The 22,279-nt window shown below is 35.8% G+C and overlaps 1 protein-coding gene across 5 annotated transcripts in view; it reads left to right on the top strand.

The window, feature by feature from the left end:
• The window catches only part of SBF2 (SET binding factor 2), a 478,855-nt gene that overhangs the window by 252,544 nt on the left and 204,032 nt on the right, over window positions 1-22,279 (top strand). For all 5 annotated transcript variants that reach the window (XM_039470842.2, XM_039470843.2, XM_074401080.1 and 2 more), the window contains exons 7-13: window positions 6,159-6,291; window positions 7,532-7,640; window positions 10,131-10,244; window positions 13,562-13,639; window positions 14,515-14,628; window positions 15,082-15,210; window positions 19,235-19,333. In XM_039470842.2, the coding sequence (XP_039326776.1) occupies window positions 6,159-6,291; window positions 7,532-7,640; window positions 10,131-10,244; window positions 13,562-13,639; window positions 14,515-14,628; window positions 15,082-15,210; window positions 19,235-19,333 (776 nt within the window). The remainder of the gene's footprint in view (window positions 1-6,158; window positions 6,292-7,531; window positions 7,641-10,130; window positions 10,245-13,561; window positions 13,640-14,514; window positions 14,629-15,081; window positions 15,211-19,234; window positions 19,334-22,279) is intronic.

Genomic DNA, 22,279 nt, shown 5'->3' with positions numbered 1-22,279 from the left:
GGTGTGGGTTTTGGGGAAAGAGCCAATTTTAGTTGAAAAAGCAGAGGAAACCCCAGACATTGCACGGGCCTCTGGTCTAGGAGGCCCGTGCAATGTCTGGGCCTCTTGTCTAGAAGAGCCATTGTGTCTCAGGTCAAGGATCTGACTTGGGAAGGACTTCTATCCCTGTGAGCTACCCTTCAGCAGGAGCTGAGAGATCAACTTGGGGAACAGAACCACTGTGGCTGAGAAGAATTGTTCTGGGGTTTGGTTAGTAATCCAGAGAATGAAAAGAACAAATGAAACTGTGTATAGGGGTTAAACACCTCCAGCCAAAGGAGGTGAGGCATAGAGATGTCTTACCACTGAAGAAGCATATTTGAGTCAGGTGGTACCAAAGTATGTTAACATTAGGGAATGTATCCACGTCACAGCATCAAAGCATTTTACTGGCAGCAAATCCATACGTGTCTGCAGTAACCTCAGTTCCTGCTTCCTTAGAAGAAAAAATTCGACCAAGGAGCATAAGGCAGAGAGGGCAAGGCAAGTTTTAGAGCAGGAGCAAGTTTATTTAAAAGCATTAGAGCAGGAACAAAAGGCAGTAACGTACACTTGGAAGAGGGCCAGCCAGGTGATTTGAGAGCCCAAGTACACTGTTTGACCTTTGACTCGGGTTTTATATGTTGTGTGTCCAGGGTCTTGCATCTCTCCTCACCTGATTCTTCCCTTGAGGTGGGCACTCCACATGCACAAAGACCTGTCAGCACTTGGTAGGGGTCACATGTGCAGTGTGATTATAGGAGTTGTATGCATGCTCACTTGAGGCGTTCTTCCCTTACCAATCCAAATAATCCTAGAGGGTCATATGCCAGTTAAACTCTGCCATTTTACCTCTTAGTGCACAGGCATGAGCCCACTTACCCAGCTCCTGAGATTTTATCAGGAAGCTGTTAATCACCAGTTCCACATGTTTCTATCTATTGGAAGACTGCCTTTCCCTGGCATCAGCTGTAACCAATTATTTTAGAGAGACATTTTAATAACCACTTGACCATCACCTGATGGTTGCCTGACATTCCTGGTGGTGAGTGGGGAGGGGAGTCCTCTCCTTCCCTGCCCATGTCTAACTAGCTACCTACTGTAACAATGAGATGCCAGTTATTATGCATAAGGTGTGCATTGGTTTGGTCTGGAAAGGCAGGACTACTCAAAGTAGGAGAGGGGGCTTCCAGGTCATAGGTATATAGAGACAAAAGATTGCACTCTTCTGAGTCTCTGATTAGCCTTTTACTGAATACACAATTTACATGTGAGAGAAAGAGAAATAGCCACTTAGTCTGGCTTAATGAAACAATAGGGCAGAGGAAGTAATCAGATATACATTTGTCTCACATTAGTACAGAGATGACTTTGAGTTTTTCTGTCCTTTGTCCACAGGGAATTTCCCTGTGAGCAAATTGTGAGGGAGATATGTAACTTTTTTTTTTTTTTTTAAATCTTTGTAGCCATCTTACTTAGGAATAAAATGGGAGATAGGTTTTCCTGATGCGGTTCCCAGCCAGACTTCCCTTTGGCTTGATGGTTTTGGGGGTTCTGAGATTTATTTTCTTTTCACAACCGTATAATCATTGTGTACCTACTACCCTCACTCAGTATTATATTTGGGAGAGTTATTCATGATGATACATATAATGCTATCTCATTCATTTCTGCTGTTGTTCAAGTACACCGAAACCTTAGTGGGTTTTTAAAATTCATTAAATCCACGAGTATAAATCCACAAATTTTACCAAAAAAAAAAAAAAAAAATTTTTTGTATTTAAATTTCTTAATTTAGTTTTGTGAATTTTGTTTTTTTAATTTAATTTTTTTTTTAATTTTTTAATAAAGACGGGGTTTCGCCATGTTGGTCAGGCTGGTCTTGAACTCCCGACCTCAGGTGATCCACCTGCCTTGGCCTCCAAAGTGATTTACAGTTTTAATTTTTTGTTTCAGTCAACATCTGCCATTTTCAGTCGGAGTAAACAATTTCATAGTAGGATTTTACCACAGTTCATCCATTCTCACATTTAGCATGTGTCCACATTTTTCATTATTTCAAATACTGCTACAGTGTACCACTTTCTGCTTGTCTTCTTGGGTGCTTGTGAGAGAGTTTCTATGGTAAATAAGAATGGAATTACTAAAATTGCTGAAATAGGTCATAAGGTATGTGCATCTTACTTTGCTTTAGGTATACTTCTCACAGCAGTATATATGCTAGTTCCTTTTGGCAGTTCCTTTTCCTCCTCATCCTCATAAAAATTTAGAATTATCAGGCTTAAATTTTGGCTATTGTGATAGGTGTTTTGTTTTTTGTTTTTTTGAGACAGATTCTTATTCTTTTTCCCAGGCTGGAGTGCAGTGGTGCAATCATGGCTCAGCCCCCACTCCCTGGGCTCAAGTGATTCCCCACTTCAGTCTCCCAAATAACTGGCACTGCAGATATGTGCCACCACCCCCAGCTAATTTTTTTATTATTTGTAGAGACAAGATCTCACTACGTTGCCCATTCTGATCTTGAACTCCTGGGCTCAAGGAATCCTCCCACCTCTACCTTGCAAAGTGCTGGGATTACAGGCATGAGCCACCGTGCCTGGTGAATTTTTCTGATGACTACAGATATTGGAGCATCTTTTCATATATTATCAACCATTTTGGATTTCTCTTTTGTGAATTGTGAGTTCATATTACGATGCTTTTTCTTGTTGATTTTAGTAGAGTTTTTTAAAAAACATTTTGGACCATCTTTTTTTCATTTATATACTTTCTAGGTGATTTCTCAGTCTGAGACTTGTCTTTACATTTTTAATGTACCTTCCTTCCTTCCTCCCTCCCTCCCTCCCTTCTTCCCTCCTTCTTTCTCTTTGTTTAGAGAAGCAGTATCTTGCTATGTTGCCCAGGCTGGTTTTGAACTCCTGAGCTCAGGCAATCCTCCTGTGTTGGCCTCCCAAGGTGCTGTGGTTCCAGGTGTAAGCCACTGTGCCCAACCTCATATTATTTTCTGACACATAAGTTTTTAATTTAAAATAATTGAATTTATAGATCTTTTTGTTAATGACATACATTTTACACTTTCTGTATTTTAAGTTATAGATATTATTGACATCTTTCATTAATATTTTTAATTGACAAGTTATAATTGTGTACATCTATGGAGTACAATGTAATGTTTTGATTTATAAATACAATGTGGCATGGTTAAATCAAGCTAATTAACATATTCACCACCTCACCATTTTGTGTGTCGAGACCTTTGAAATAAATTCTGTTAGCTATTTTGAAATATATAATGCATTTTTATTGACTGTACTCACCCTCCTATGCAATAGACCTCAAAAACGTATTCCTCCTGTTTAATTAAAACTTTGCATCCTTTGATCAACAATTCCCCATTCCCTCTTTCCATCCTAACCATTAAAAAGAAGGAAATTATGCCATTTCCTATGATATAGTTGAACCTGAAGGACATTTTGATAAATGAAAGAGTCAGGCACAAAAAGACAAATATTACACAACCTCACTTATGTGTGGAATTTGACACCTTTCATTGAACCTTTTGTTTGTTTGTTTGCTTTTGGAGATGGAGTCTTGCTCTGTCACCCAGGCTAGAGTATAATGGTGCAATCTTGTCTCACTGCACCCTCCACCTCCCACGTTCAAGTGATTCTCCCGCCTCAGCCTCCTGAGTAGCTGGGACTACAAGAACATGCTACCACACTCAGCTAATTTTTGTATTTTTAGTAGAGATGTGAGTTTCACTGTGTTAGCCAGGCTGGTCTTGAACTCCTGATCTGATATGATCTGCCCATCTTGGCCTCCCAAAGTGCTGGGATTACAGGCATGAGCCACCGCTCCTAGCCTCATTGAAATTTTTAAAGTCTTCTCACAGTAACTTGTATCATCATTCAGACAGCTTCGTTAGTTATATGTCAGTTATATGAAACATTCTTGAGTGCCAGCTATAAACTAGGTACCGTGCTAGGAGGTAGGATATGGTAGTGTATAAAACTCAGTGTCATCTTTGAGGAATTCTCATTCTAATGATTTAGACATCAGGCAGAGAGAACACGAGCAAAACAAATAGAAACTAAGTGTCAAAGAAGTGTACTGAGAGCTAAATAAGTTCAATATAGATTGTGATCGCATATGGTGGAAGGTGGCAACAGGATTTTAAAGATGAGCCTAAGATCATGGAGGCATTTTGATTTGGAGTTCAGACGTAATTTTGTAGGTTACATATTTTCAAACCTTTTATAGCATCAGAACCCTAAGTTCAGGGAAAATTAATGGTAACAACCACAACAATTACAATAATAATCATAGTATCTATCCACTAATATGTATTGATTATTTACCATTGTACTGTGCTGAGAACTCATTATCTCATTTCTTTTTAACAATCCTAAATAGGTGTTGTTTTTTTCATTGAAACTCAGAGAGATTAATATAAAAACAAATATGAATATATAAAAAGGCTTCTCTAGCTAAATTGCTTTTGTAGAACAAAATATATTTGAAAATCATGCCCAGAGGCTGGGCGTGGTGGCTCACGCCTGTAATCCCAGCACTTTGGGAGGCTGAGGTGGGTGGATCACGAGGTCAGGAGTTTGAGACCAGCCTGGCCAATATGGTGAAACCCTGTCTCTACTAAAAATACAAAAACTAACCAGGTATGGTGGTGGGAGCCTGTAATCCTAGCTACTCGAGAGGCTGAGGCAGGAGAATCTCTTGAACCTGGGAGACAGAGGTTGCAGTGAGCCGAGACTGCACCATTGCACTCCAGCCTAGGCAACAGAGCAAGACTCCATCTCAAAAAAAAAAAAAAAGGGAAAGAAAATCATGCCCAGAAGGATAATATCAAATGATTTGAGGAACAACAGTGACATCATCAGATTTTTATTTTATGTCCATTATTGTAACAACTGTCTGGAGGGTAAATTTGTAGGGAATAGGGACTGGATTAGGAAACTCACTTATGAAACTATTACATTTGTCAAAATGAGAGAAGATTAAAATCTGAACTAAATGTTCTGATGTATCACATGGGAAAAGTTGGAAATGATAAGAGGGAATAGCAATTAATAGACTAAGGAAATTTGCATGTTATATTAAGAAATAAGCTATGGTAAAGGGAAAATACAGTAAGTATTTTACCTTGAGAAAACAAATTGGGACTCTTGCTTTACAGGGTCCATAAGATTAAAGTTGAAGTGATATAAAGAAAGATGATTTGGTTTAATAATAGGAGAAAATAAGAAATGAAATGTTTATTTAACTTCAATTTGATAAATATGTTGCGTTTTTTAGAGTTGTCACTAAAAAAATTGAAAAAGAGTTTATAAATACCATAGTAACAGAGGGGATGAAAGAAGAGACAGGAGAAATCAAAAAGAAACAAAAAAAAAGGAGATAGAAAAAATTAAAAGTATAAAATAAGATACCACATATATATATATATATATATATATATATATATATATATGTATAGTGTATAGCTCAATAATAACAATAAAGTATAGGTGGATTAAGTGAACTAGCTAAAAGGCAAAAGTTGTCAGACTGGATTAAAAATACTTCAGTTACAGACAGTCTGATTTATGTTCAATTTAAGATTTTTCAACTTTACAATGGGTTTATTAGGACGTATCCCCATCGTTAAATTATGGAGCATTTGTTATGCTGTTTACAAGAAGTAGAGAATGGTTGAAATTAAAAGATGAGAAAAGATATAGGCAAATTTCAACAACAACAAAGCTGGTGCAGTATTAACATCAGACAAATAGACTCTGCAAGGGTTAGTGTTTAGAACAATGCTAGCATTCTAAAACAGGAACCTAAATACAGGCCTTAGAGATGAAATTGAAAAGAAGGTAATAGTCTGTTTCTAAACAACTAATATGTTCAATGCGTATTACCTGATTTGAAGAATAAAGACAAAACTGAAAGTTTGGGAAAACAAGTACTCATAGGTTATATGGAATTTACAGTTTAACCAAGTATTTTCCTTCAGAGAGTCCAAAAATACTGGCTTTCGTGTGTGTGTGTGTGTGTGTGTGTGTGTGTGTGTGTGTACTATCTATAATTGTTGACAACACATATAAAATTAAATGCATTTGATAACCCTTTGCTGTTTTCAGGAATTCAAAATGTCCTCAGCCTCTTTTGTGCAGTCCTCACAGAAAATAAGGTTCTCTTCCATTCAGCAAGTTTCCAGAGACTTAGCGATGCTTGTAGAGCACTGGAATCTTTAATGTTTCCTCTTAAATATAGGTAAAGTTTTCATTTGTTAATTTTATATATTCCTAAAGTACGTATTACTTATTGTTGATGAACCAAAATGTTACGGTACAATGGTTTTGAACCATGTGGGGATATTTTACAAAGTCTTGCTGTTAAATGAGTCATAGTAGCCTAGAATTAGAGACTTTCCAAGTTTTCCATTGCTGAATGTTGATTAGTATAAAAATATTTAATTTGAATAGCATTTTCAGCAACTTTTAATTATCTTTTAATACAATTGGCATAAATGTTTTGTCAATGCTATATGATATTAAAGGATTATTAATTTTTAAAAGTTATGATGATAGAGATTCTATTAATAAAAAGCTCTTATCTTTCTTAAATACCCACTGAAGTATTTATGGGTAAACAATATGACATCTGGGATTTGCCTCAAAGTGATACAGTAAAGAAGAGAAAAAAAGTGGGCAGAATATTAGCCATGCATTGGTAATTGTCAAAGTTGACAATTAGTGGTGTTTCATTATTATTTTTCCCTGTTTTTTTTAGGGGATATGTTAAACATTTTTTCCTAATAAAAAATATAAAAACAAAACAAATCTAAACAGTGATGCCTAATAGTGCCATAAGTAGAATATTATACCTCTAATATACTGTTTCATCAATTGATAATCCTAACATCTAGTAAATTAGTTCATAAAACTAGATAAAATTTTAGACTCTCTCCAGAATTTCTTTAAAAAAATTTTTTTTAATCTAGGTGCTTTTCTTAACTTTTTAGATAAGATAGAGAATTATTGGCCTTTTTTTTTTTTTTTTTTTTTTGGTGGGGGGGCCATTCTTACTGAAAGCAAAAATGAAGTATAGAAAGTGGAATTCGAATGCTTGTTTTACACAGACAAATCGCTGCCTCATAGTGAGAGAGGAGGCCCTGTCAGAGAGTCAATGTTGCTGTCTAATGTTGGGTTTCTATGTCAGGAAAAATGCTTTCAAACAGCATTAGAGCACCTAAAGAGACTGCTTGCCTAGAAGAAACAAAGGATAAGGAAGTAGCCTTGGATTCCATTTACTTTATATCTTATATCTGATCGTATCTTTCACATGAAGATTTTTAAATCATTTTTTCCAAAATTTTAGTATTAAAAATCATGAAAACATTATTGGCAATTTCTAAACATAGGTAATATAAAACTTATATAGCATAAAAATGGAAGAAAATATGTTTAATTTAAAGAAAAATATATTTAACACATATTTTTATTATTTCCAGTTATCCTTATATTCCTATTCTCCCGGCTCAGCTACTGGAAGTTCTGAGTTCCCCAACACCTTTCATTATTGGAGTACATTCTATCTTTAAAACTGATATCCATGAACTTGTAAGTATTCATCTTTAAAGTTTTCAGTCATTGAGTCTAGAAGTTTATCATATTTCTTTCAGTCCTATAACATTTCAGTTAATCACTGTTTTCAGATCTGTAGCATTTCCAATAGAAAAGATTGGATAGGAGAAAAATATCATTGAAAAGTCTGTATAATACTTTTGCCATATAGTAAGTATAGGCGGTTTAAAAAAGGAATTCATTAATGTTTTTAAATATCCCTCTTTTGGTGCATTATCTCTATTATTCATCTTATATATGACAAAAGAAGATAAATTAACCTATTAATATTCTATTTACACTTTTGATATCACTGCATAATTGATTTATATTTTGAAGTGAGACCTATCTTGATACCAAATTGCTTAAAATTAACAAAGCAGAAAGCATATGAAAAAGAGTGAAGAGTTTTAGTGGAACACAAGTTTGGTATAAGTGTCCACCAAATATTTGTATTCTTAATGCCATGTAAATAGAAATACCAAATAAGGAAAAGTATACTCTACATTCAAGCCAGTTCTGGAGTAATTCATTTAGTTCTGTGTATCACACTTTATGAGGGATGTAACAAAATAAAGCACATCAGAAAAGGACATCCAGGATTATCAAGAATTAGAAACTATATTCTGTAAGGGCCTAAGGAAATTTTCTCAGGTAATAATTTAATACTATGTGATAGGTAAAGATAAATATTGAAGTTACTGTCATAGAAGAAGGGTTAAGATTCATTTTTTGTAACTCTAAAAGGCTGAAATAGAATCAGTGGTTACAGTGGCCATAGTAAAAGATTTCTGCCCAGTAAAAGTGTTTCCAATAATTAGAACTACCCAGTTATAGAATGGATTTCCTTATGTGAGATAAAGAGTGTACCCTCAAGCGCTGTAAGTAGAGTATAAGGAACAGCTAGTGTGACACTTTTCAGGTAGTATGAGAAAAATTCTTTACTGTAAAGTTAGGCTGCGTAACACCTATGATCCTCAGATCCCCAAGGTTGTAGTTCTACTTCTGTTTTAGTTTTAAATGCCAGCAAAGAAGTAATTACAGTTGTAACCAAATTAGAGGTATCATTTAAACTAACAAAATGTTATTCAACATTATAATTATAAGCAGGACTTTTATTCAGATAGTCATCATTCTTTCTAACTTTATATACTGATACTTAGTTCCTATTTAATTTTGGTATCACCATATAAAACTGTGTAAATTAATAAACATGCGGTAAAACCTAATTAGTACTTATTAGAAGCATACCCATCTGGTTTGTAGATAATTTTTTTTCTGCTAAATATAAACAGTCCCTGGAGGCTGGTCACAGTGGTGTGGCTCAGACCTGTAATCCCAGCACTTTGGGAGGCCAAGGCAAGCAGATCACCTGAGGTCAGGAGTTTGAGACCATCCTGGCTAACATGGAGAAGCCCTGTCTCTACTACAAATCCAAAAAATTAGCTGGGCATGGTAGTGCATGCCTGTAATCCCAGCTACTTGGGAGGCTGAAACAGGAGAATCGCTTGAACCTGGGAGGTGGAGGTTGCAGTGAGCCAAGACTGCACTACTACACTCCAGCCTGAGCAAGAATGAGACTCCCTCTCAAAAATAAATAAATAAATAAAAATAAACAGTCACTGGAGTTAGGACAAACCAAGTGTTGCCAAATGTAAATTTCTTAAAATTGTAATGAATAAATTAGAATGAATTATGAAATTGTCAGTATAACAACTTCACTCATCTTGGCTGTTTTCTCTTATATTTTTATGTGAGTTATTTTTAAATAGACTTTTGTAAAATGCTGAAGATCAGATTTTTCTATGCCGCTAAAAAAACACCCTTTTGATGTATACTGTTTTTTTGTTAATTCTTGTAGTAAATACTAATTTCGGGTACTACTAAACTACTTGAATAAAGTGTCAAAAATGCAGTGACTCTGTGCTTGCTGCAGCACATATAGTAAAATTCAGAACAAAATGCAATGACTCAAACAAAATAAAGTGTTACTGAACACTCATGCAGCAGTCCAGAAAGATACTCTGTTATGCCGGAACAGTTGGCTCCATGAAGTCATTCAAGATCCAAGCTTCCATCCTTCTTGTTTCTTCAACAGAATCCTCCCAGGCATTGTCATCATGTGTATGCTGAAGGCTGGTTTGATGCCAGTTTATAATTTTAGTCTAAGGAAAAAGAAAAGACTGCATAGGAGACTTACATATCCCTATGACTTACATATCCCTATCTTGAAGGACAGAAAGACACATGTCACTTCTCATGTTTTATTGGCAGAATCTTAGCCACATGCCACACGTAATTTTAAAGGAAGCTGGGAAATATGGGCAGCTGGGAATTTGTTAGCCCAGAATTCTGATACTGTGGACAACCAAGAGTCTCTTCCACACCTGATTCTTCTCATTTTGAATTAGTCAAGGGAAAAATAATTTGCTTAACCACAAATGTATTTTGGTAATTATAGGTTAATTTTTTTTTAATCTCTTTCAGTTAGATGTAATCATAGCAGATTTGGATGGAGGCACTATTAAAATTCCTGAATGTATTCACCTCTCTTCCCTCCCAGAACCACTTCTACATCAGACTCAATCAGCTCTTTCTTTGGTATGACATGTTTTTGTAATAGTAACTTTCTCATGATTTAAATCTGAAGCTGAAATTTAAAATCTTTATCAATGCAGTTTGTTACTTTAATTTAAAAAGAGCTATATGTTTAAAACATTAACATACTCTCATGTAGTATTTAGAATAGAATTCTTCATTTACTATTTAGTCATCTAAAGAATATATTTTGGATCCTAACTGAATATTTGTTCCACATTTATTTCTTCATTCAGCTTATTTGTTTAGTACTGTCCTAGGTATGGGAAATTCACCTTTGAAAACAAGACTCTGCCTTGAAACCCCTGATTCCTCTAAGATCCCCTATTAGATGTTGGCTTCTTTCTCTATTCCCTATTGGCATCTCATTCCTCTTTGGTACCTACAAAACACTATTATATTGTCTTGCCGATACTTTCAGGTTATTACAGAAAGATGGGTCTTATTGATGCATTAAATGTCCAACATTCCATTCTTAATGCTATGTGAATAGAAATATCTAAGAAGGAAAAGTATACTCTACATTCAAGCCAAATAAAGTATTTTAAAATCTTGGGGCTTGGGTTTTTCTCACTGAAACAAATTTAATTTTTTTATAGTTATTTTACCTTTGCTGATTTTTGAAAACACAGTATTTTGTTTTACTGAAAGCCCTTTAGGTGCTTATCATCAGAAAGTTGAACTATAGAAATTCTGCATTCCTTTTGAAGACTTCACTAGAACTAAGGCCTTCATATTCTACTTTAAGAATATTTTATTCTGGGCTGTTTAAAACATTTTTTCCCTCTTAAATAGAAACTTAGAAGCCTAGGATTACCAGGAGGGATTTTACTCTCAGAAAACTTTCAGATTTCTGTTAGTCCTTTTATTGTTGTAGTGGTATCTGCGAAATGGGAACAGTTAGAGAAGATAGACTTTTCCTAATATAATTTGTAATCTGAAATACAAGATGTGATGGAGTGGAAAAGACAGTAGTGTAGGACACAGGATACCTGAATTCCAGTCTGTGTTCTGCCACTGGTATTATTGAAATCACATTATATCTCTAGGCTGTTTGCTGGTCATTACCTGTAGGATGAATGTTTTTACAGTGATGACTAAGTGATTGTTTGCCAAAGTGAAGCATGATTTGGGATAATATGTGGTCAACCTTTTTTATTTTAATGATTATGTTTTTATATAATGTACTTAAAATGGCATATAGAACCTGTGATTTCTCAGATGTCATTTAAGAAAATACTAGGTTTAAGAAGGTGAGTTGATTGGGCTGGGTGTAGTGGCTCACACCTGTAATCCCATTGCTTTGGGAGCCCACAGTGGGCAGGTCACAAGGTCAGGAGTTTGAGACTGGCCTGACCAACATGGGGAAACTCCGTCTCTACTAAAAATAAAAAAAAAAATTAGCTGGGTATTGTGGTACATGCTTGTAATCCCAGCTACTCAGGAGGCTGAGGCAGAAGAACCACTTGAAACCAGGAGGCGGAGGTTGCAGTGAGCCAAGATCATGCCACTGCACTCTAACCTGGGCGAAAAAGCAAGACTCCATCTCAAAAAAAAAAAAAAAAGGTGAATTGATTTAAAGACAATCTGAAGAAAAATATTAACTGTATAATTGAATAGATGGTATATAGATATAGCAAAATCTGCGAAGGTAGTGTTTGAATGACTGAAGAAAGTTTAATGTTTCTAGAATTCATATAGTGATTAAATCTTATGTGTGGTTACTTACTACTGATATGAATACTTATTTAGGGGTTAAGTATGAAAATTAACAAAGGTTAAGATTTTAGTTCTTAAGCCAGTGGTTCCTGGTAAGGGTACTGCTGCATACTTGTATACCTAAACCTGCAACACCTGTGCCAACGAATTTGATCAGTGTGTAAAATTCCTTTTTGGTAAACCTGAGTATACATATTGTTATATTTATTAAGCACAGCGGTGGATTAGGTACTATTTATAGCTCTGTGGATAAGAAATAGCTTAGTGTATTGTCAAACAAGGACCAAAAAGAGACTAGATTTTATGGATGATGGGGAGCATTGACACACAAGTATATAAGCTTTGTTTCACTAGTAAATAATTATATCAAATGGCAACACAGTGCTTAAACTGTGTAGTATCTATGGATTACGTTTTAGACACCAAGGTATTTTATACTGTGGTAGTGATTCAGTGACTTGGACTGCCAATATTTTAGTGTTGTTTTTAAGTGTTGTTTTGAGTCTTTTGGTCTATTGTAAGCTTATCATGAAAAACCTATTTGAAAATGATTCTGCAAAGACAAAAATTTGCTACATAATTATACAACTTAATCTTCTCTGTGCAAGTCCTATACCGGCCCTTCTTTCCCAGCTGCTCCCCAACCTAATGTCCTTCAAACCCAAACTGAAATGTTATTATTATTTTTTTTTAGTTTTCCCTAAGTTAAATTAATTATACTTTACATTTCATATGTAATACTTCATATATTTATAGCAGTTTTGTGATACAGTTTTATTCTTTTATCTGTCTGGACTGCAATGTTCAAAATCTTATTTTGTGTTTTCTTTCTCCTCACTAACTTTTTTTTTTTTTTGAGGTGGAGTCTCGCTCTGTTGCCCAGGCTGGAGTGCAGTGGCATGATATTGGCTTACTGCAACCTCTGCCTCCCAGGTTCAAGTGAATCTCCTGACTCAGCCTCCTGAGTAGCTGAGACTACAAGCGCCCACCACCACGCCCAGCTAATTTTTGTAGTTTTAGTCGAGATGGGAGTTCACCATATTGGCCAGGCTGGTCTCGAACTCCTGACCTTGTGATCCACCCACCTCAGCCTCCCAAAGTGCTGGGATTACAGGTGTGAGCCACCACACCTTGCCTTCACTCAGTAATTTTAAATTATACTTAGAAACATAAAAACAAATAGCTGTTTTTAAAAATTCAACTGTATAAACAAATAGCTCTGACCTAGATTATTCCCTTCCCAGAGATGACTACTATTTTATAGTTCAGTTTTTTTGTTTTTTTTTTTTTTTCAGAACTTTTCATTCTCATTTATATATACATCAATGTATGTACATATATAGATTTAGGGTTTATTTTATTTTCAAATAAATTAGGCCATACTACATATGTTTTTCTAGAACGTGTTTTCAACTGAATATGTTGTCTTTCCAACTAAATATGTTTCTACAACAGTACATACAGAGCTACCCCAGCTAATTGAATTGTATTCATGGAAATAATATATTATAATTCATATGCTGACATTTTCATCTTAATGCCCCAATAATAGATTTCATTGATATTATGACATTTTATATAACAAAACTTCTTTGCTTTAGATTTTACACCCAGATTTGGAAGTAGCCGATCATGCTTTTCCTCCTCCACGAACAGCTTTATCCCACTCAAAAATGCTGGTAAGAAGTTTAATATTTAAATTTAATGCTGTTTAAGAAAGCTGTACTTTTATTTGTAGGGTTATTAAAGAAGCTAAGTGAAGTTAGAGTTAGATGGACAGCAGAGTAAAAAGTGCCCCAAATTAGAAATTAGGAGACCCTCCTTATGTCCTGTTCAAGAAGGAGCCACGGGGAAAGGTACTGGGCAAGCGTCCACTAGGGATTAAACTGCTGCCCTGAGAGAGGATGAGTAAGTGTGGGACAGAAAATCAGAACCTAGATTATAGCCTGGAAAACTCTGCCAAGCATCAAATTGAGAAGATCAGTCAAGGATTAAAAACAAGAGAGATGCTTACAAAAATGGATACAAAGAATGCTGGTAATAGGAGAAAATCAAGTCTGAGGAGTGTGTGAATGAAAATAGTTCGAATTAGAAGCCGTAACAGAGGCCCCCTTTTTATTTTGCTTGGAACATTTCTTAGCAGTGTGCTTTTAAGGAACCTCAGGGTGCTAAACACAAATACTTAAGCATTCTTGACCTTCATTTCCTGATCAATTAAGTAAGGAATTGACTAACAAGTTTCCTTATAATTCTAGACTGTGATTCCAGTAAAAGCTGGATTATCAAAACAGATTTCAAAGTCATACCTTATTCATATAAGAATAGATATTTGTAAGTTTGATAAACTTTGGAAAAATTTCATAAGCTTTCAAAATACAATCATGAGAGTTTTTTCTTCTTATATTTGTCTTTTATTTGGTTGTGACTGCAATTGTTTTGGTGGATATAAAAATCAGAGGACTTGAGGTATATGCCCTTTCACCTTTTTGACTCAATGATATTTCATTTGTTTTTAAAAAGTTAAATTACCTAACATTTCTTCTTACATTTTTAGGATAAAGAAGTGCGAGCAGTTTTCCTTAGATTATTTGCACAACTCTTCCAAGGATATAGATCCTGCCTGCAACTTATAAGAATTCATGCAGAGCCAGTAATACATTTCCACAAAGTAAGAGTGCTGTATTGTATCTGTCCAAAAAATATATTCTAATTTAATAAAATTCTAATTTTTTTTCCTGGCCATTTATTTTGACCTTGATTTATCAAATGTGATTATTTAAAATTTCTGCTTTGTGTGGTTAGATATCAGTTCTTAATAATAATATGGAACTCACATAATGTCTTCCTTTATAATATGTTAACTTTAAATCAGTTTTTCTTTTAAAATTGAGAGTCAATTTCTGATTTTTCCTCCTTGTAGTCAGATTCATTTTTATTCTTTTCAGTACATGTAGTATTTCAGAATAACTCTGAGAGAAATATGTTTATGACAATACATATTTATACATGAAGGAATTTATATAGGCTTTGATGTTTTTATTATATTTTTGTTTTGACCATTTGTCCATTGCCAAGTGATAAATTATTATTTCACATTTTCTTTTTCTTTTTTTTTTTACAGACAGCATTCTTGGGGCAGCGTGGTTTGGTCGAGAATGATTTCCTCACTAAAGTACTCAATGGAATGGCATTTGCAGGTTTTGTTTCAGAAAGAGGTCCTCCTTATAGATCTTGTGATCTCTTTGATGAGGTATAGTTCTTATTACATGAAGGCATTATTCATACCCATAATTAGACTAGTAGTTAAAAGTAAAAAAGTAATATTTTTCATATTTACATAGTCAAATATGAATTAAGCATTAAATAATCCCAATATTATTATACTTATCAAATCTCAATACTTTAATGTGGATTATAAAAATTAGAAAAAAAATTATAAGATAACTTGGAAGTACATATAATTTTTGAACAACTGAGTAATTGAACAATGTACACCACTCAGGTGACAGGTACACCAAAATCTCAGAATTCACCACTATGTAATTCATCCATGTAACTGAAAACCACTTATACTCCAAATGGTATTCATATTTAAAAATATTAAATTTTAAAAAATTGATTAAAATTTTTTTTATCTCACAGTAATTGTGTAAATAGAATTCTTGTTTTTAAAGGCACTAATGGAGTAGTTCTTTTGTTAGTCTTAGAGGGAGAAAGGTCTAATTTGAAGCTAAGATAGCTGAAATTACTTCAAATTAGAGTTACATTTAGTCTGTCAGAGGCATAGAGCCATAGTTTAACTTCTTGGCTTTTTTTTTTTTTTTTTTGAGACAGAGTCTTGCTCTGTCACCAGGCACCAGGCTGGAGTGCAGTGGTGTGATCTTGGCTCACTACAACCTCCGCCTCCCAGGTTCAAGCAATTGTACTTCAGCCTCCCGAGTAGCTGGGACTACAGGTGTGCGCTACCACACCCAGCTAATTTTTTTTTGTATTTTTAGTAGCGATGGGGTTTTCACCATGTTGGCCAGGATGGTCTCATTCACTTGACCTTGTGATCCACCCGCCTTGGCCTCCCAAAGTGCTGGGATTATAGGCATGAGCCACTGCCCCCGGCCTCTTGGAATTCTTACTAACCAATTGTCAGCATTTCTCTTCCTCTCTTAGGATACATCAAATATATGGAAAACATATTTTTGTCTCTATCTTCAAGGAATTCGCCATAGAGAGGGAGAAATAGGACAGATACGACTCAAAATAAGGATGCTGTTTCGCATTTATTGTTCTTTTTTTTTTTTTTTTTTTTTTTGAGACGGAGTTTCGATCTTGTTACCCAGGCTGGAGTGCAATGGCGCGACCTCGGCTCACCGCAACCTCCGCCTCCTGGGCTCAGGCAATTCTCCTGCCTCAGCCTCCTAAGTAGCTGGGATTACAGGCACGCACCACCATGCCCAGCTAACTTTTTGTATTTTTAGTAGAGACGGGGTTTCACCTTGTTGACCAGGATGGTCTCGATCTCTCGACCTCGTGATCCACCCGCCTCGGCCTCCCAAAGTACTGGGATTACAGGCTTGAGCCACTGCGCCCGGCCCTGTTCTTTTTTTTTTTAAGCATCTCTTCATTTATCATTTAACTCAGTATTCACAGCTGCCCATTCTGATGGATAGAACAAGAATATTATGCTTATTTCAATTTTTTAAAGAGTACTGTATTGGAACCAAAAATCTAAAATGTTCCTTGAAGTCTATAAAAGAACAAACAGTCCTAGAACCCAGGATAATGGAGAACAGTAATAGTGGTCATGTTTTGCTTCTGGTGATTTTCTTTTATATAGAAAAGGTAGGAATCAGGATCTTAAATATCTTTGGTTCAGAGGAGAAAGATCTTTTATTTTTTGTAAAGATAGTGAAGTATTCACAGGTAAGAATTAAAGAAGAGGCACGTGTTTTAGTTCTGTGTAAAATATGTTTACTGCATCTGATGCTTTAATTGATAACACAAAGCATATGAGGATTTAGGAGACATTCTGAGGTGGACAATTTTTTCTTTTTTTTTGAGATGGTGTCTCACTCTGTTGCCAGGCTGGAGTACAGTGGGACAATCTTGACTCGCTGCAGCCTCCCCTTCCCGGGTTCAAGCAATTTTCCTGCTCCAGCCTCCTGAGTAGCTGGGACTACAGGCATGCACCAGCACGCCCAGCTAATTTTTTTTTATTGTTTTAGTAGAGATGGGTTTCACTATGTTGATCAGAATTGTCTCGATCTCCTGACCTCATGATCTGCCTCTCTCTGCCTCCCAAAGTGCTGGGATTACAGGCATGAGCCACCATGCCCAACTGAGGTGGACAGTTTTTTCTAATTAATTATTGGTCATTGATTCTCTAATACAACCATATAATATGATTGATGATTGATTCTACTAACATATATCAGTCTTTAGATTCTGTACTAATTTATAACATAATATTTTATGGGATTAAAATAGATGCTCTCCAAGATCTTTTCTAGCTCCTACATTTTATTAGTCTTTGAAGCTTTATGAATAGTAACATGGGTCTATATACTCTTTCTTTTCTGTTCAAATTTCTCTTAATCCCTCTGGTAGCTTCATCACAACTAAAAAGTGAGATTAATTACTTGCAGAAAACTTGCTTGCCACAGCCTCTATTTTTGTAGGCCTTTCCCTTGCTTGGGGTGCCCCCTCTATTCTTCATACTCTGCTCTTATCTTACCACCTCTTCCAAACTCATTGACTCTGAGAGTCACTCAACTGCATTAGGCTTCATTTTATGTCTCTGTATGGTAACTTATTTATTTTTTATACATACATGCTCTAGATTGGAAATGATGATAAGGCAAGAACTCTGTCTAAAGTTCCTATTGGGTCACCCCTTAGTGTTCATCCAGTTCTCTGTTGAGCCTACAGTGGTGACCTTACTGATGTTACTTGACAGCCAGTTAATCATATGTATATATTGGTCAAGAGCCTAAGAAAAATGAGACATCAGAACTAAATAATTTCTCATCCTACCATTTTTGGTCATTTGCATGGGAATGCTTTGGTAGGAAAATAACATTTGCTCCAGGGAAATTAATTCTTGTTTTTACTTAGCCTAGGGCAGCCTACCACAATGGGGTGTTTTGGGGGCTTTGAGAGGCAACTAGCATTGTGCATGGCTTTGTCCTCACACTCCCATCAACTAGACGTCTTAGAATGAAAAGAATGTTTGCGGCCGGGCGCGGTGGCTCGAGCCTGTAATCCCAGCACTTTGGGAGGCCGAGGCGGGTGGATCACGAGGTCAAGAGATCGAGACCATCCTGGTCAACATGGTGAAACCCCGTCTCTACTAAAAATACAAAAAATTAGCTGGGCATGGTGGCGTGTGCCTGTAATCCCAGCTACTCAGGAGGCTGAGGCAGGAGAATTGCCTGAACCCAGGAGGCGGAGGTTGTGGTGAGCCGAGATCGCGCCATTGCACTCCAGCCTGGGTTAACAAGACCGAAACTACGTCTCAAAAAAAAAAAAAAAAAAGAATGTTTGCCTTTGAAAATCTTTCTGAATCCTAGCCTAGAATAGGTAAGCCATAGTTTTATATGCCTATGCAGTGAATCTGTTAGTTCCTAAAATAATTCTATGTTGTACCTTTTTATTTTTATCATCCATCTATTTATCCTCCCACAATTTTTTTCCTGTCAGCCTTCTTTTCTTTTACCTAAGTATACAGACTCACACAGTTCTCCCAATAAATTAGTTAATAGAGAGATGTACTAGAATATATATAATTTGAGAACTAGAAGGTATCTAAAGGTCATCTTGTTCTTCCATCTTAGTTTAGAGATGAGAAAACTGAAGCTCAGGAGTTTAAGTGACTAGTCCCAGATCACATTGTTGGCACAGCTAGGACTACAGTCTGAGCATCCTGACTTGAACATTTGGTTCATGTTTTGTGAGTTAAGGAAGTGTTCAGACACTTTCTGACTGACTGAATTTCTCTGACTGAGGCCTGTGGAATGGCAGAGTCTTTCTGAGTTTCAGAAATGACTTTTCCCTAGAAGAAATAGGGCCCAAATCCCCAGGGAGGAACCAGTAGACAATTCAAGGGTTTGATTGACTCTGCAACCCCAGAATGGAGGTGAAACCCCAAAACCTAAAATACTTAGTTTTTAAAATAATGTATATATTGGATTTTTTTGGTTTGCAAATTGTATGAAATTATCACAGTTTTCGAATTTGGCATATATTGGAATTGATGTTTTGCCATTTGATCTTTTTCCTAGTTGGTAGCCTTTGAAGTAGAGAGAATTAAAGTTGAAGAAAATAACCCAGTGAAGATGATAAAGCATGTCAGAGAACTTGCTGAGCAACTATTCAAAAATGTAAGTAAGTATATTTATTTAGACAGTCATTAATTTTATTTATTTATTTTGCCATAAGTTATTGGGGTACAGGTGGTACATGGTTACATGAGTAAGTTCTTTCGCGGTGCTTTGTGAGATTTTGGTGTACCCACTACCCGAGGAGTATGCACTGCACCATATTTGTAATCTTTTATCCCTTGCCTCCCTCCCACTCTTTCCCCCAAGTCCCCAAAGTCCACTGTATCATTCTTATGCCGTTGCATCCTCATAGCTTAGTTCCTACATATCAGTGAGAACATACATGTTTGATTTTCCATTTCTGAGTTACGTCACTTAGAATAATAGTCTCCAGTCTCATCCAAGTCACTATAAATGCTATTAATTCATTCCTTTTCCTGACTGCATAGTATTCCATCATATATATATGATATTCCATCTCATATATATATATATATATACACATTACATATACACACATATATATAAATATATATGTGTGTATATATACATATACACATATATAAATATATTACATTAAATACATATAAATATATTACATATACATATATACACACACATATATATACACATACACATGTAAATATATGTATATGTAATGTAATATATGTATATATACACACATATATACACATACACACACATATAAATATATTACATATACATATACACACACACACATATATATACACACATACACACATATATTTATATGTGTGTGTGTGTGTGTGTGTGTGTGTGTGTGTGTGTGTATGTAATGTAACACATCATGGAACTAACCCAAATGCCCATCAATCAATGAGTGGATAAAGAAACAGTTTCTTTATCCACTCATTGATTGATGGGCATTTGGGTTAGTTCCATGATTTTGCAATTGTGAATTGTACTGCTGTAAACATGCATGTGCAAGTATCTATTTCAAATAATGACTTCTTTTCCTCTGGATAAATATCCAGTAGTGTGATTGCTGGATCAAATAGTAGTTCTACTTTTAGTTCTTTAAGGAATCTCCATACTGTTTTCCATAGTAGCTTTACTAGTTTACATTCCCATAAGTGTTCCCTGTTCACTGCATCCACACCAGTGTCTACTGTTTCTTAATTTTTGATTATGGCCATTCTTGCAGGAGTAAGGTGGTATTGCATTGTGGTTTTGATTTGCATTTCCCTGATCATTAGTGATGTTGAGCATTTTTTCATATATTTGTTGGCCATTTGTATATCTTCTTTTGAGAATTTTCTATTCATGTCCTTAGCCTGCTTTTAGACAGGATTTTTCCTTACTGATTTGTTTGAGTTTGTTATAGCTTTTGCGTATTAGTCCTTTGTCAGATGTAGATTGTGAAGATTTTCTCCTGCCCTGTGGGTTGTCTGTTTACTCTGCTGACTGTTCCTTTTGCTGTGCAAAAGCTCTTTAGTTTAAATTAGGTCCCAGTTATTTATCTTTGTTTTTATTGCACTTGCTTTTGGGTTCTTGGTCATGAAATCCTTGCCTAAGCCTGTATCTAGAAGGGATTTTCCATTGTTCTAGAATTTTTATAGTTTCAGGTCTTGGGTTTGAGTCCTTAATCCATCTTGAGTTAATTTTTGTATAAGGTGAGAGATGAGGATCCAGTTTCATTCTCCTCTATGTGGCTAGCCAATTATCCCAGCATCATTTGTTGAAAAGTATGTCCTTTCCCCACTTTATGTTTTTGTTTGCTTTATCAAAGATCAGTTGACTGTAAGTATTTGGGTTTATTTCTGCATTCTCTGTTCTGTTCCATTGGTCTCTGTGCCTATTTTTATACCAGTACCATGCTGTTTTGGTGACTATGGCCTTATAGTGTAGTTTGAAATCAGGTAGTGTGATGCCTCCAGATTTGTTCTTTTTGCTTAGTCTTGCTTTGGTTATGCAGGCTCTTTTTTGGTGCCATATGAATTTTAGAATTGTTTTTTCTAATTCTGAGAAGAATGATGATGGTATTCTGGTGGGAATTACATTGAATTTGTACATTGCTTTTAGTGGTATGGTTATTTTCACAATATCGATTCTATCTATCCATGAGCATGGGATGTGTTTCCATTTGTTTGCATCATCTGTGATTTCTTTCAGCAGTATTTTGTGGTTTTCCTTGTAGAGATCTTTAAACTCCTTTGTTAGGTATATTACTAAGTATTTTAATTTTTAGCAGCTATTGTAAAGGGGTTGAGTTCTTGATTTGATTCTCTGCTTGGTTGCTGTTGATGTATCGAAAAGCTCCTGATTTGTGTACATTAATCTCATATCTGGAAACTTTGCTGAATTCTTTTTTTTTTTTTTTAAACTTCGTGTTTTTATTCTGCTGCTGAATTCTTTTATAAGTTCTAGGAGCTTTCTAGAGGAGTCCTTAGGGTTTTCAAGGTAAATGACTGTCATCAGCAAACAGTGACAGTTTGACTTCTTCTTTACTATTTGGATGCCCTTTATTTATTTCTCTTGTCTGATTGTTCTGGCTAGAACTTCCAGTACTATGTTGAAGAGGAGTGGTAAGAGTGGGCATCCTTGTTGCAGTTCTCAGAGGGAATGCTTTCATCTTTTCCCCATTCAGTATTATGTTTGCATGTTAATTTAGCTGAAAGTTTTTGTTGTTGTTATTGTTTTGAGACGGTTTTGCCCTTGTTGCCCAGGCTGGAGTGCAGTGGCACGATCTTGGCTCACCACAGCCTTCACCTCCTGGATTCAAGCGATTCTCCTGCCTCAGCCTCCCAAGTAGCTGGGATTACAGGCACGTGCCACCATGCCTGGCTAATTTTTGTATTTTTTATAGAGACAGGGTTTCACCATATGGGTCAGGCTAGTCTCTAACTCTCAACCTCATGATCCGCTTGCATTAGCCTCCCAAAGTGCTGGGATTCCAGGCGTGAGCTACTGTGCCCAGCCTAGCTGAGAGTTTTAATCATAAATGGATGCTGGATTTTGTCCAGT

This window comes from Saimiri boliviensis, chromosome 6 (assembly GCF_048565385.1).
Source record: "Saimiri boliviensis isolate mSaiBol1 chromosome 6, mSaiBol1.pri, whole genome shotgun sequence".
NCBI lineage: Eukaryota > Metazoa > Chordata > Mammalia > Primates > Cebidae > Saimiri > Saimiri boliviensis.
The sequence above is the reverse complement of the archived record's forward strand: the minus strand, read 5'-3'. Positions and strand labels throughout refer to the sequence as shown.